The sequence below is a fragment of the Alexandromys fortis genome, unplaced genomic scaffold, assembly GCF_014885135.2.
Source record: "Alexandromys fortis isolate MF-2015 unplaced genomic scaffold, M_Fortis_MF-2015_v1.1 scaffold_109, whole genome shotgun sequence".
Lineage (NCBI taxonomy): Eukaryota > Metazoa > Chordata > Mammalia > Rodentia > Cricetidae > Alexandromys > Alexandromys fortis.
The window spans coordinates 532083-546378 of NW_026068005.1; the positions used below are offsets into that span (position 1 = coordinate 532083).

The 14296-nt window shown below is 38.2% G+C and overlaps 1 protein-coding gene across 4 annotated transcripts in view; it reads right to left on the reverse strand.

Moving 5' to 3' along the window:
- Nucleotides 1–14296, reverse strand: part of Ccnt2 (cyclin T2) — a 31092-nt gene that overhangs the window by 6155 nt on the left and 10641 nt on the right. For 2 of the 4 annotated variants that reach the window (XM_050161448.1, XM_050161449.1), the window contains exons 3-8: nt 11235–11363; nt 9371–9431; nt 7656–7718; nt 4984–5029; nt 3274–3437; nt 175–245 (exon numbers count right to left, since the gene is read on the reverse strand). In XM_050161448.1, the coding sequence (XP_050017405.1) occupies nt 175–245; nt 3274–3437; nt 4984–5029; nt 7656–7718; nt 9371–9431; nt 11235–11363 (534 nt within the window). Of the gene's footprint in view, nt 1–174; nt 246–3273; nt 3438–4983; nt 5030–5147; nt 5749–7655; nt 7719–9370; nt 9432–11234; nt 11364–14296 lie in introns of those variants that run through there. The other 2 variants (XM_050161452.1, XM_050161450.1) reach the window with 2 other exon arrangements.

Consider the following 14296-nt stretch of genomic DNA (forward strand, 5'->3'; position numbering starts at 1 on the left):
CCACTAGACGCAGGGATTAAACAACTATGAGCACCTGCAGTCCAAGCGTGGCACACTGTATTGGAAAACACTGCAAGGCGCAGTATTTAATCATTCTGTTTCAAAGCGTTCGCCAGGTGACTGCTAGGAGTGACAGATGGATATACTTTTGTTAAATCCTGCCAATTCTCTTACCCTCCAGTTTCGAATCCTCTTCAACCTACTAGGCGTTTTCTCCAATATTTGTAGAAACTCATGTGTTAGCTCTAAAAATAAAATTTAAATTTAAAGCTTAGACGGTGCCTTTAGGATCTGAACTTCTCTCAAGTGGGCAGCATTTAACAGGGGGACCTAACAGTGAATCTCTTTCACTGTTAACTTCCTATTCAGTTTTTAGCATACACAGAAGTAGATACAACTCTCAACTGTTTATTTCAAAACTGAATTCATTTAAAAAAGATCCCTCAAGTAGAAAAAGACAAGATCTCCTGAGTAAATTGGGAGCATGGGGACCATGGGAGGGGCTTGAAGGGGAGGGGAGAGGAAGGAATAGGAGCAGAGAAAAATGTAGAGTTCAATAAAATCAAAAAAAAAAAAAAAAGAGAGTCCCCCCTTTCCAGCATTTCACTTGCTTACTAAGAAAAGAAACTCTTGTGGAGGGTGGTGGTGAGAATCTCAACCAGACAAACAATATAGCAATGCTTAACGTAGAAACGAGTCACCAATGGGGTCTTTAAAATTAGCAGGTGTAAGTTTGAGAAGAAGGTATTCACTTGTATATCCCTAAATGTATTTTCCCCAACAGGCTATATATAAAGAGAAAGAATAGCTCTACAACGAGGAACTCAACAGCACCACTATTATTAAGTGACCAGAGCAGTGGTAAGACACACTAAGTGAACACCGTCCCATGCTTTAAGAAGCAAGCAGAACAAACTACTTCTGCAGCATTCTTGCCAACAATGCTCAAAGTCAGCGATGAAAAAAGTATCAGACAAATTGGAAATCACTCTGTAAAGTCACTTATTAGTCCTCAAATCAGAAGCAATGAGAGAGAGAGAGAGAGAGAGAGAAAGAGCACCCTGATAGCCTGGAGGTGACTATCCGGACATTTTAATTGGATACAAACAGAACATAACACCCCACACAGAGAAAATAGGGAATTCTGAACAGAACCAGGTTTAATTAGCACTATCAATACCAGTGTTAATCTCCCAATCTTATAATCAAATATTATATAAGACACTAACAACAGAAGCTATCCATCCATCCATCCGTCCGTCCGTCCGTCCGCCCGCCTACCCACCCACCCACCCATCAACAGACAGGGACTCATGCAGCCTAGGCTGGCCTGCGAGTATGGCCTCAAACTGACTCTTCTGGCTCAACTCCTAGGGACTTCTTCACTGAGGTCTTTCTTCCTTAGAGCTAATCTACAGACAGAATGAGATATAAACCACTTTACACATGCACCCACACTCACACGCAGAGACCCTCATAATTAGGCTAAATCTAAGCCAATGCTGTTTGGGGGCAGTTACTAAATGAGTAGCTTCAGGAAGTAATAATAGTAGAATACTAAAGACAACTCAAGACAGCTTGACCTAAACAGAAATTATGCTACTATTTTAATATATTGAGTTCCAACTTCCAAATCAATAATGAAACTGAGCCTATGCCTATATAGAATAGAAGTGGAGGAAAATACAGGTGGCTCTCATGTCATTGATAACAATAAGGTTATAATATCTTAGATATGACCTAAAAACAAGAAAAAAGGCAGATTACTTATAATCTACTGACTGCTAAGACAAGACAATGACATAGTAACCTGACTTTTTCAAGGCAGGGCAAAGGGGAGCAAATGAAAAGGCTGTTAATGGTGGTTTTTAGATTTTCTTTCCTCCAAATAAACTAGAAAACAAACAAACAAACAAAAAACACCCTAACCATTTAAAAATTGCATCTTCAGCTGGCCTTAGTTGGTTAGAATATGATGCAGATAAAAAAAAAAAAAAGGCATGAAAGGTGACCATGGAGGGTGGGGGGAAGGAGATTTACTTATTTCTCCCAAGAGGGAGAAAAAAAAAAACCCAACATGTTTTGTAAGTGGGGCAGGCCAACAACAGTCAGGCAAATGTGACCTGCAGACCCACTACTGGCTCATAAACTGCTTGTGGCTCCTTTCAGCTGACGTGGAGCTATATTTACAACAGAAACCCTACTGCCTCACAAACTCTAGAACTCAGGGCTCTGCACTCTCTATAGTAAGTCAGTACTTTTAATAGTAATCGAGGTAAACCCTGTCTCCCCATCAGCCCTCCTCTTGTAAACAGACTGGAAGCCTAAAAAACAGGTAAGCTGAAAACCTGTTCGTTGTCTATTTTCTTTCTGAAATCTAGCACCTGCTTGAGTGCCACTCACGCACCTTAACAATCTATCTTATGCTTTAATCAGCTACCACTGTCTCTTAACCAGAGACCCTCAAACCTCAAGTTCATAACTGGTAGGACTTGTACCTAGTTGTCTCCTAATTAATTAATAATGTAAGAGAACATCACAAGGAAGAAACCCCTTGGCCTAATGTTTCACAGTTTATATAGGAAGCTAGTACCCAACTGTGAGTTTACACTTCTAAAAGTGCTTGGTATTGAGCCTAGGACTTTATCTATTCTGAGTACACATCCATTACCTAGCTAGCTACACTGTGGTCCTAGTTGAAAAAAACTAAACCAGTAAGTTATATCTCCAGCTTATTCTTTGTTTTTATTTCTTTGAGACAGGGTCTCCCTGTGTATTTCTAGATGGCCTTGAACCCAGGATCTATCTGCCTTTGTCTCCCAATTACTAAGATTAACAGTACGTGTCACCACACCCAGTCCACCTTTATTCACAGTCCACCGACCTACAGTATTTAATGAGGCAAGGAGACAGATTAATAAAATTTAACAATTCTATTTATTGAGGAACCCCAAAAAGGTTTTGTGTGAACTGGTGGTTAGTAAACATTTCATGGTTAATATGGTTCATAGGTTCCTTACTGCAAAGTACTCTATACTTTTAAGTTCTTCCATCAAATTACTAAAATGGAATTAAATTCAGGCTGTAAAGAGACATTATCTTCTGAAATCCGGACACTAGTAAATTAAAGGACATCTGGGATTAATATTGAAGCCACTGTGGTGTACAAGTGGACTGACCAACACTGGCAACTGCTTCAGGTAGCTAGTGCATATACAGAAAAAGCTTACACTATAGTCTTCACATAGGAAAGGACCTCTTCCCTCTGCTTACCATCTAGCAGCTCTAGGGTAACTGTAGGGTCCACATATTCCCACCAGTGCTTTCCATCAGTTGACACAGGGATCTCCCAATTGGACCATTTGCAAGCCAAATGAATGCATACACATGCTATCACCGTGGGTTTGTACTGAAGACAGAAGGTCGTAAGATGCAAACTGGTGTAGAATGGATTTAAAAGTGGAGGGCCACAAAAATTCAAAATATGTAAAACAAAGAAAAACATTTGCCGTAAGACAAAAGCAAACATAAAATCAGAAGTGTTTTTCTTTACATAACAATATTCTATTAAATTAAGAGTGAACACTACTGAAAATTATAATAAAAAACCTTTAATAGATCACTTCCCTTATTCTCATCCCTCCACAGCATAGTAATATTTTATTTAATTGATTAATAATAATCATTTTTTTGTTTTAAAACCTAACAATCACACAAAGGTAAACCAGTATATTTACAATAATCATCATATACAAAATACAACCTTTTAAACCTTTTTTGTGGTAATCTTGGTTTGTTTTTTTAAACATTATGAAAAAATGTAAAGACATTATAAAACAAAGCAATTTTAATGGCACAATCAAAGACCAGACCATTCGATGTAACTTAACAGCAAAAGTACTTCTTAGCAGGTCAGAGCTGTTAGTCCCTGTTCATGTACATTTCTGTGTCCCCTTCCAGCAAAGCCTCAAAGAGAACTTACCTTTTGCAAAAAAAAAATTTCAATGCTCAAAATAGGTTAATACTAAGAAATACTATCTTTACTTTTCATTATATACCCAAAATTGAGCACATGACATTTTATAGGCTGGCTTTTTAAGCAAAGTTTTTTTAAATAGTTTTTGGAGACAGGGTCTCATGTAGCCCAGACTGGCCTCAAACTCTTTGCATAGTCAAGGACAACCCTGCTATCCTGATCTTCCTGTCTCTGTCTTCCAGTGCTGGGATGACGGGGCATGACACCATGGCCAGAGAACTAAGTTTTGCTACACCAAAAAGGTAGTTTGGTGTACTTCCACAGTGCCCACTTAAAAAACTTTCAACAATAATACCAACCCAGAACAGAATTATGCATTCAATTTTAGAGCCTCCTTCAAACTATTTTTCTAGTTTAGAATAGGTGAAACATACAAACACATACTACATTTTCACTTTCTATAAATGGAAATCGGGACTTCTGGAATAAATACTATCTCTGCTAGCTTAGGCACTGATGATATTTGACGACTTCTAATTTACTGTTTGGAATATTATCTAGAACAAGTCTCAAATCACATAAATTTTACTTAAGAAACTTTAGCAATTATTTTAAAAGACTGGATAAATGTGAAAATTAAAAAAAAAAGAAATGTCATTTAACTATAATTGTAAACTAGAAATAGCTTTATACTTACCAAGTTTCTAGGTTAAGTTTAGCTCTGTGTAATCTTTAGCTGCTATTCAGGCTACCAAGTTTAGACTTATGCACTCACAAATCGAGAATATGCCACCAGAAAGCACCACTACACTTCACAGTGTGCATTTAACCCCTCTGTGCCCAAAGTCCCTTGTACAATACACCGCAAAGCAACCAGGAAGGTACCACCACAGTAGATGGTCCAGTCTCCTGTTGCAACAAGGGCAAGAGACACATTGAGGGGGCCCTGCATTAAAGGAAGCTATAGTGTGCTACAACAGTGCAACAAAGAGGGTCAGGATAACAACCTGTTGGTAGCCATGAAATAGGATGTCTGTGCCAAATCCTTGCTTGCTGTAAGAAAAGAAAGAAGAACGAAGACAATATCATCAGCTTCAATGTGTAAACACCACAAAACTCTCAATACAACAAAACATCAAAGATTTGTACACAAAAAGTAAATTTTACTTACTACTTACAAATATCACAAGAGCGCCATCATTTTCTATACTACTGAAAATCTTCAACAACATTCACTCAAATGTTTCTTGCTATCCCCCATAGATCTGAGAAACAAGCCGATTTGCTTTTAGCTAGGCTAAACTTGTTACTAAGTTAAGCATCTAGTCAGCTAAAAGTTGAAATAAAGCATTCTCCTGGATTTAAAAAAAACAAAAAACAAAAAGAAGAAGAAGAAGAAGAAAAGATTTTTGAAGTCTAATACAAAATACAAAGAGTTGCCTGCCAAACTTAATCCTGTCAACATATTTAGGTTGGTTTAAATTTCCTTCAAAAAGGAACAAAACAACCCCCACCCCAAACTCAGGGCACAAACCTCAGTTCTTTATCACATTATTACACATTAACAAAAAGTAGGAAGCCCCACTACATTTGTTTTTTAACTTACAGACTCCAATTAAAGATAATACCTAGAAAGAGGAGTTTTCTAAGGGGAATGAGGATGCTTCCGACACTGGTCCCCAACAGGAAAGCAATTTTTAACTAGTTCTGTAAGACACTGAATAGGTTTTCTTCCCCTTCTCCTACCCCATATCCTTCCCAATAGGAAGTACCCCACCAGCCCCCACCCCCACCCTCCCTAGTCCCCAGACTCCTTCCCCTCCTGGTTGTCACTCTTGGCACCTGAAATCCCTGCTGCCCCATGTGATCATCAAGGGAGGATTTAACAAAAGGGACTGGGTCTGGCAGAGCTGTGCTAAGGAAGACTGTCAGAGCACCAGAGGTCTTGGAGGCAGTGTGACTTAAGTATGGTATTCTTTCCTGGTGGGGAGGGAAGGAGAGATCAGAGTGAAAGGTCCCTGTAAAATGACAACAGCCAATTCTGCAGCAAAGTAGCAAATGTCTCATCTGAAGTGGGAGGTGAGGGCTTTATATGAATCATACCCACAAACAAACACCCCATAAAATAATAAAAACATTCAATTGTGGTAACACATTTCCTAAGGGCTGTTTCTAAACAGGAATGGAGGGAAAGTAGTCTTGTTAGTTCAAAGCTGTAACAGGGAAGGAAACAAAGATACTAAAGATAAAAGAACATCTTTAAAGGAAGGAAACTCAGCTACCTCAAAGATGAGACAGAGCCCCCACCCACTGTGATCTCTCTTGAGTACTCTCTCTCTATCAAATTTGCATTTTTAAGTGTTAATTTAAAATCCAGCTTTATTTCCTAAAGCAATACATACACCTTTGTTAAACACATACTAATGCCTTTCTTCATTAGGTTCCTGATTTAGAGTAAATTACATGGTCTGCTACCTTGCAAAAAACTATATATTCTTTCAGATTTTCAGGAAGATCAACCTCCCAGCATTTCTTCTTAATTCAACATCTACAACAGATAAGTTAGCTATTTAAGTCTGTACTTTACTGTAACTAGGCAAGAGAATGTGCTACAAAATATATTTGTATGATTGTGAAGAACAGGAACCATAATTAAAATATTGTGGTTTACAAAGTGATTTCACTGATAATGTGATCCTAGGATTAAAAAATGAGTCTTTCAGACTGGTGGTAGTGCATACCTTTAATCCCAGCACTTGGGAGGGAGAGGGAGGAGGATCTCTGTGAGTTAGAGGCCAGCTTGGTCTACAAAGTGAGTTCCAGGACAGCCAGGGCTGTTACACAGAGACCCTGTTTTGAAAAACAACCCCCCCCCCCAAAACACAAAAATCTTAGAACTCCACTTTGTTAGCAAGGGTGTTGGTTATGGACCCTAGGCTTATCTTCCAGTGTTGCTGGTAGAAAAACAAAGTGCTATTTGGATATAAAATGAATTCAATTTAGAATGAATGAGAATATTACAATTCTCTCTCTCTCTCTCTCTCTCTCTCTCTCTCTCAAACAGCAACAAAAATCCCAAGGTCTTCAAAAGTCTTAGCCATTTTGTTTAAAAATCCTGCAAGATACCAAAAACACAGGATCTTATCTTCAAAAGGAGGAAAAAAAACACAGGACTGCTCCCCAGAGGCTATGATGTACCCATAAACAATCCAGAACCAGACAAGCAACATAGGCAACAGTGGGAAGTTTTAGGGTCACAACAAACACAAAGGGCTCCTGTTTACATAAGGCTTAATAGAAACATATGATGTGCTTTGTTAGTTTTCCCTAGTATCACAAAAAAGCAACTAAATGCACTTGGAGAAACACAAACAGAAGTAGATGAATACTACTATTTCAAAATTACCCCCCCCCCCAACTGTTGAGACACTGTTTCTCTATGTAGCCCTGGCTACCCTGGAACTCACTTTGTGGACCAGGCAGGCCTTGAACTGACAGAGATCTGCCTACCTCTGCCTCCCAGGTGCTGGAATTAAAGGTGTGTGTCACCACTCCCCAGCTTATATTTTCCCTTCCTAATAAAATCCAACAAAAGGCTAGAAGAACACACAGCATCCATACCAATCCTAGAGGAAAGAACACATCAACACTCATCCCAGATGGCCGAGGGACCACTCACCTCTTACTAACTGGGTGCATTTCACTACATCTGTGTGTGGGTGTTCAATGGTGATCTCAAAACCTGAAATGAAAAGCACTTTTTTTCCCAACTACTTACCACTACAATACTTGCCTGAGCAATGCAGCTCCCCATAAGATGTCTAGTATACTCTTCAGTATTAAAGAGAAATCCAAAGCCAGCATTAAAGCTTCTCATTGCTGACATGTCCATTACCCTCCAGAATAAATGATAACTAGTTTCTCATGTCTCAATAGGAAAACAGACAATTATTTAAAAAATATCATGGCCATCTTGATTTAAAATTCAGAGTTTCAATTCACCTGAGTTCAAATCATCAAATAATTATTATTATAGCAGCAGATTACACATTTTCTCCTTTTAACATTAAGAATCTTTGTTTCAGAAGGATGTGGGAAAAAATTTCTCATAAACACATCGGCTGCCAACAGCAGCATCAAAGAACTTTACATACAGCAGCTCTATTCATTTTACTGTTAAACCAAAGGAGCACAGCTATATCTCCTAATAAGAGTCATGCGGACAGGCAGGCCGTTTCTAAAAACAGCTTCAGAAACTCAAGGAAAAGGGTTGGAAAGTTTTCAATGAATATCCAATCAGCTCTTCCATATGGCAGGATATTTGCTTTTACTACTTAGTATCTTTAGAATGCTTAGTCTAAAATCTAACAAATGAGTAATCAGTGTTTAAAGGTGTATTTTATTTACATCTTTCTTGTAATTAACTAGCAAAATAATATTTCAAAGAGATGTTTTTAATGCACACTTTAATAGCATGCATCCATTCTGAGTTTACGAATGCATCCTAAGGCATGAACATCGTGCAGTGACTACTTTTGTTAGTGGTGCTGGGGATGGAACACAGCCCATGAACATGGAAGTTGAGAGTTCTTCTACCTGACTCCTACTTTCAGCTCCTATGTAATGCTTTCATACCATAAAAATACATCTATGTTTTATAATGTCATATTAATATCATGTTTGTAATACATAATTTTGTAATTAAGACGTTATGTCAAATAACTGGATTCTAACTTTCACTTTTGTATCTTTTGATAAAACTTAATTCATGTGCTTTAAATAAGTTACTTTTATAATAAAAATCTGTCAGCACATGTAGCTATGTTTCTATTTGTATTTTTCAGACTGGGTTACTATGTAGTACTAGAAGCCCTCAAACTCAGAGAGCTGCTTGCCCTGCCTCCTGAGGGCTGAGATATGTACTGAGGTATGTACTTACATTTCTATTTAACATTTGAAAATGGACTAGCAGTAAAATAAAAACAAAAAAATTTGCTATAATAGAGCAAATCTTATTCCATATATGAGAATGGGAATGTAAAAGGTAAGAAAACTGCCCCAAGGTTACAATGGTTGTCAGAAACTTAGATTTAAATTCGGATCTCCCCAGAGCTTGTATTTATCTGACCTCAGCCTGTTATCTAACATTCCTTTTCCCTTCTTTTCTTTTTTCCTTGGTTTTTCTTCATAGCCCTGGCTGTCCTGGAACTAGCTCTGTAGACCAGTCTGGTCTTGAAATCATAGAGCCTGCCTACAAGTGATGGGATTAAAGGTGTACACCACCACCACCTGGCCCAAAACTAGTTTTAAACAACTTTCTTCAATAAGAAGCTATTCTAAAATTTTTTGTTTAGAATATTACATTAGTGAACACAAAATGATATGAGCACATACCCAGTGTTTGTAGCATTATGGTTTCAAGTAAAACCAGTTCTTGAGTCTGCTGAAGATAAGCCTGTCAGACAAAAATGGTATTAGAGGTTTAGAATAAATAAAACACCACTAGAGTCCTAGACTGTTAGACCTCATGAGGATTATAGTTCAGTAGTTGCTTACAAATACAAGGCAGTAGTAGATGGAGCATGTTTGCTCTTGGGACAAGTCTAATACAGATAGTAAACAAAGCCAAAGGAACAAATAAAACAGAGTGCCACGAAGCAGGGTAGGTTAACTGAATAAAGACCCACAATCTGCACAGCCTAAGTTCACAGGTATTATTGCCTCTAGACACCAAGGACAGGAGCATCAAGCCAAGGAAGAGCACTTAACTCAAACCTGACTTTGAAGAGAAAACTTACCAACCACATCTGTGAATTAGTTTTAGAATTAACTTCCCTAGAAAATGCAAATCTTAAGTCCTAGATCAATGTCATCCATTCACCATAGAGACACAAATTATCACAGAATCTTTCCTTAAAATCCAAGAACCAATCTCCCTTCTCAAAGCTCTTGGAAGAAAGAATATAGAAATTTTCCTGCTACCCCAGTTTTAGGACCCTAACAATTGACCCAGACGAGAAGGAAGTCAATAGATCATATTTGAGATGGGCATGGTGGCTACTCTCTTGGGGGCTGAGGCAGACTAACTCAGTTTGAGGCTAGCCTAGACTAACTATATACAGAACTAGACCCAGGTAGATCTGTTCTAAATATATGCACACACACGAGTGCTCATTTTTCTGAGACCACACTAACCCCATATCCCAGACAGTGAAATCATCTTTAATGTCACTAAGCTGATTTTTAAAACATTAGCATGTACATACTTGAATGAGTTTATTCTAACAGCAACTATGAGAACTACTGTCAAACAATTACAATTGCTTATTATCCAATGCATGCAGTGGTTATTTTGTTCATTTAAAGATCAGCATTAACTTATCAATCTTCTATCAGAGTCTAAACTTAGGACTTTAAACTTGTCCTAAATCAAATGGAACTAACAAAACTTGGTAGCCACTAAGTGGGTGAAGAGTCCAATTGAATGACTTACCTACCCATAATGCTAGAAAAATTGCAAAGGCCCACACTTGCAGGTCTCATTTTAGGATCCCACAGAACTTGAGAAGGGTAACCAAACTAGAATAAACCAGAGTCTTACTTCCTCTGTTTCACTGGAGAGTTACTCAACTTCTGGTCTTGGACACACCTACCAAGAGGCCACAAAGGACCTATCCTTTCCACTGCAGGTATACTGTGAGGATAAGTCACTGTGGAGACTTGATTAGGAATGGCCCCCAAAGACTAATGTGTTTGAGTGCTTGGTCCACAAGGAGTGGCACTATTAGGAGGTGTGGTCTTGGTGGTGCAAGTGTGTCACTGTGGGGGTGGGCTTTGAGGTCTCATATGTGCTCAAGCTATACCCAAGTGCACCACAGTTTTTATTTCTGCTGCTGTGGATCAAGATGTAGGACTCTCGGCTTCTCCTCTAGCACCGTGTCTGCCTGCATGTCGCTGTGCCCTGCCATGATGATAACAGACTAAAGCTTTGAAACTGTAAGCCAGTCCCAATTAAATATTTTTCTTTATAAGAGTTGCCACGGTCATGGTGTCTCCTCATAGCAATAGAGACTCCAAGACAGTCTCTGAATTCGCAAACACTTCAAAATAACTGTGAACCAAGTAGCATGATTCAAAGCAATATAATTCAGGATGACATACAAATTCATGAAGCATAAAAAAGCATTTGTCAGATAGTTCCTAGATTCAAATTTCTAAAGAAAATGAAAACAACAGAACAACCCCCATTTTTACATACATCACATTTTGTATCCAGCAGTGGTTCTAGGGGGTGAAGACAAGCGTGTGCTACTTTGATAACATGTTCAAGCTTTCGAGCCTGTTCTTCCACTTTTGCAGCCAAAAACAATGCAGTAGGTGATATTATCTGCAGAAGAGATTTTTATAACTGGTCATTTAGGGAATAGTCTCTACTTCCTGGGGCTGAGCAGGCAAAGAAAGGAATATATTATTACAGCATTAAGTATTCATTGGCATCGATTTAAAAGTAAGACTGAAGTAAAAGCTTTCCCGTTCTTTGGTGCTGGGGACGAAACCAGAGATCTGCACGTTTAAACACATGCTTTACCATTGAGTTGTGTATCTCCAGCACTGATCTAGTTAGTTCTCATTCTTCTCTCCTCTCCCCAGACTAGTGCAGCAATAGGACACACTGCGCATCAATGTGTGTGACACTGATATTCTCATGATTTAGTGCCACAGGACCATTAGTACAAGTTTTAAGTCATTATTCACTACATTTTTTTGCAAATAAGATTTTGACCTTGGTTAAGTAAAAAAACAAGCAAACAAACATTAGTATTAGTGTGTATACAGTGGAAGTAAAGGAAAAAAATAACACAAAGTGATACCACAGCTTTAGAAGAGTTGAGACAAAAGACCAAGCACACTGCACTGCCTCTTCTTTCAGCTCAGCCACTTCTTCTAAATGCTTCCTAAGTCCAGTACCAGCTTCCTGTTTGGCTAGGAGTCATGCTATCTTATTTATGGGGCACAACACAAAGAATTCTAAAAATGAACAGGCTACATAGAATCTTCATTACTTCACTACACTAATAAAAGCAGTTAAAAAAAACTGAACCAAAACCAAACCAAAACAAAACAAGAGAAACATAATAAAGACAGAGATCAGAACCTTTGCCAAGAGGAGATCTGGAAAGTTCCTACCCCATAAAGTATAGTAAGGCAAGTTCTTGGGGTATAAGTACAGATAGCACTAATTACACTGGCATTGATGATAGAGACACACAAATTTCAACAACTACCTATTGCTTAAATTATTATAAACCAAACAATTACTGACTCAGAAACCAAACAAACTAAAGATTCTTTTTTTTTTTTTTAAAGATTCTACACAAAGGAGCTGGAGACATCTCAGCAGTTTAGAGTACTTAACTCAGGTTCATAGCTGTCTCCTTTAACAGATACAGATCCCACCAGCCTACAGTTAATGAGCAAAACCACATAGGACTGGAGATGGCTCAGCAGTGTAAGAACACTGACCACAGGTTTGATTCCCAGCACCCATATAGTATCTCACAGTCTGTCACTTTAGTTCCAGGGGACCTGATGCCCTCTTCTGGCCTCCAAGCACACAGGTAGTACATGTAATATATGAAGATAAAACACCCATATATATAAAAAAACAAATCTTAGACAACAATAAAGAGCTTTCCAAACCTAACTGACAAACTGATCTTAAAATTCATATGGAAATAAAGTATCAAGAAAAACAATCTTAGAAACAAAACGAAGCCAAACAAATACAAACCCAACTTGGGAGACTCACACTCTTGAATTCCAAACCCACTCTAAGGCTATATTAGTTTTAAGTGTATGGCTGGGGTGGGAGCAGAGATTCTGATAAAGTCTCACTAGTGCTACCAAAAGTGGACACTTCACCTGGCTCGTGTAGAATATCTAAAAGTCTATGAGATAATAAAGGCAAACATAACACATTGAACTGGGATAACTGTATAGTAACACGTAAAAAAAAAGAAAAACATTTACTTTACATCATATACAATAATGAACTGAAAAAGTGTTAAAAGCCTAAGAGCTGAATCTGTAACAGAAATAAAAGCCAGATATGCAGTCCATGTTTATACTCCAATCACTTGGGAGGCGAAAGCAGGAAGACCAAAGGTTCAAGGTTATCCTCAGCTACATGCGATGCTGGGACACATGAGACCCTACAGCAAATAAATATTCTGTTTAATTCAGCAAAATAAAATTTATTTTCACATTATTTATTTACTTAATTTCCATACTGAAATTAAATCTAGCCTCCCACTTTTTACTTTTTTTGTTTGCCTTTTGAGACAGGATCTCATTGTAGCCAGAGCTGGCCTCCAACTTTTAGATCAAGAATTTGAACTGCCTATGTGCCTGCGTCTACCTCCCAAGTGCTGAGATTCCAGGCCTGTATCCACATATTTTTTTAAGGAATGTCCTTATCAACTGTTACAACGTAGATAAAACACTGGACTAATATAAGTAAGATGGGCGAGCATTGCAAACTCCCACTTACACACACTCTGTAGACAGGGCAAGAGTAAGGAAAGTAGGCAACAAATGGCTACCAAGGAGAAGCCACAAAATAAATTCTTAAAAATGAAAAACAAAACCAAAAATCAAAACCACAAATATTAGTGATCCTAAATTAGTCAAGGAGTTTTCCCATATGACACCAATATCACATGAACACAAGCACAGAAAAAACTAAAAATAAATGAACTGGATGCTTATGTTACAAATAATATTATCAAGAAAGTGAAAAGCACAATACATATAGAATATTTATATAAATAATACATATACACACAAAGCCCCAGGCCCCTGAAATGTGGAGCTACTAGAACTCTCAAACAAAATCTGAGAAGGTAAAATGGTGCGACTACTTTAGAGAACAGTTTGGCAGGTTCCATGAAATGTGCTTCAAGAAGCCATCGAAGACACTGAAGTCCAGAATTAACACACTGCACTCGAGTGCAGCACTGCTCTTCACAAAGCTGACAAGTGAAACAAAGCAAACGTTCACTACCCAATAGGAGTGCCAGAGCAGGCACATGACAGATCAAACAGTCAGCCGTGAGAGGAATCAAGTTCCAATGGTGCCACACCACAGGCTGCTCTTCGAAAATAAATTAATTTTAGCATTAACTAGATCTGCATAGAGGGAAGGGGCTGGTGAATATGGGGCAGTTTCTTTTGAATAGGAAGAAAATACTGTAAATTGGTATTGTGATGGTGGTATAGCAGGATATGCTTTGAATTAAGGGCTCTAAGTGAATGAAGTTT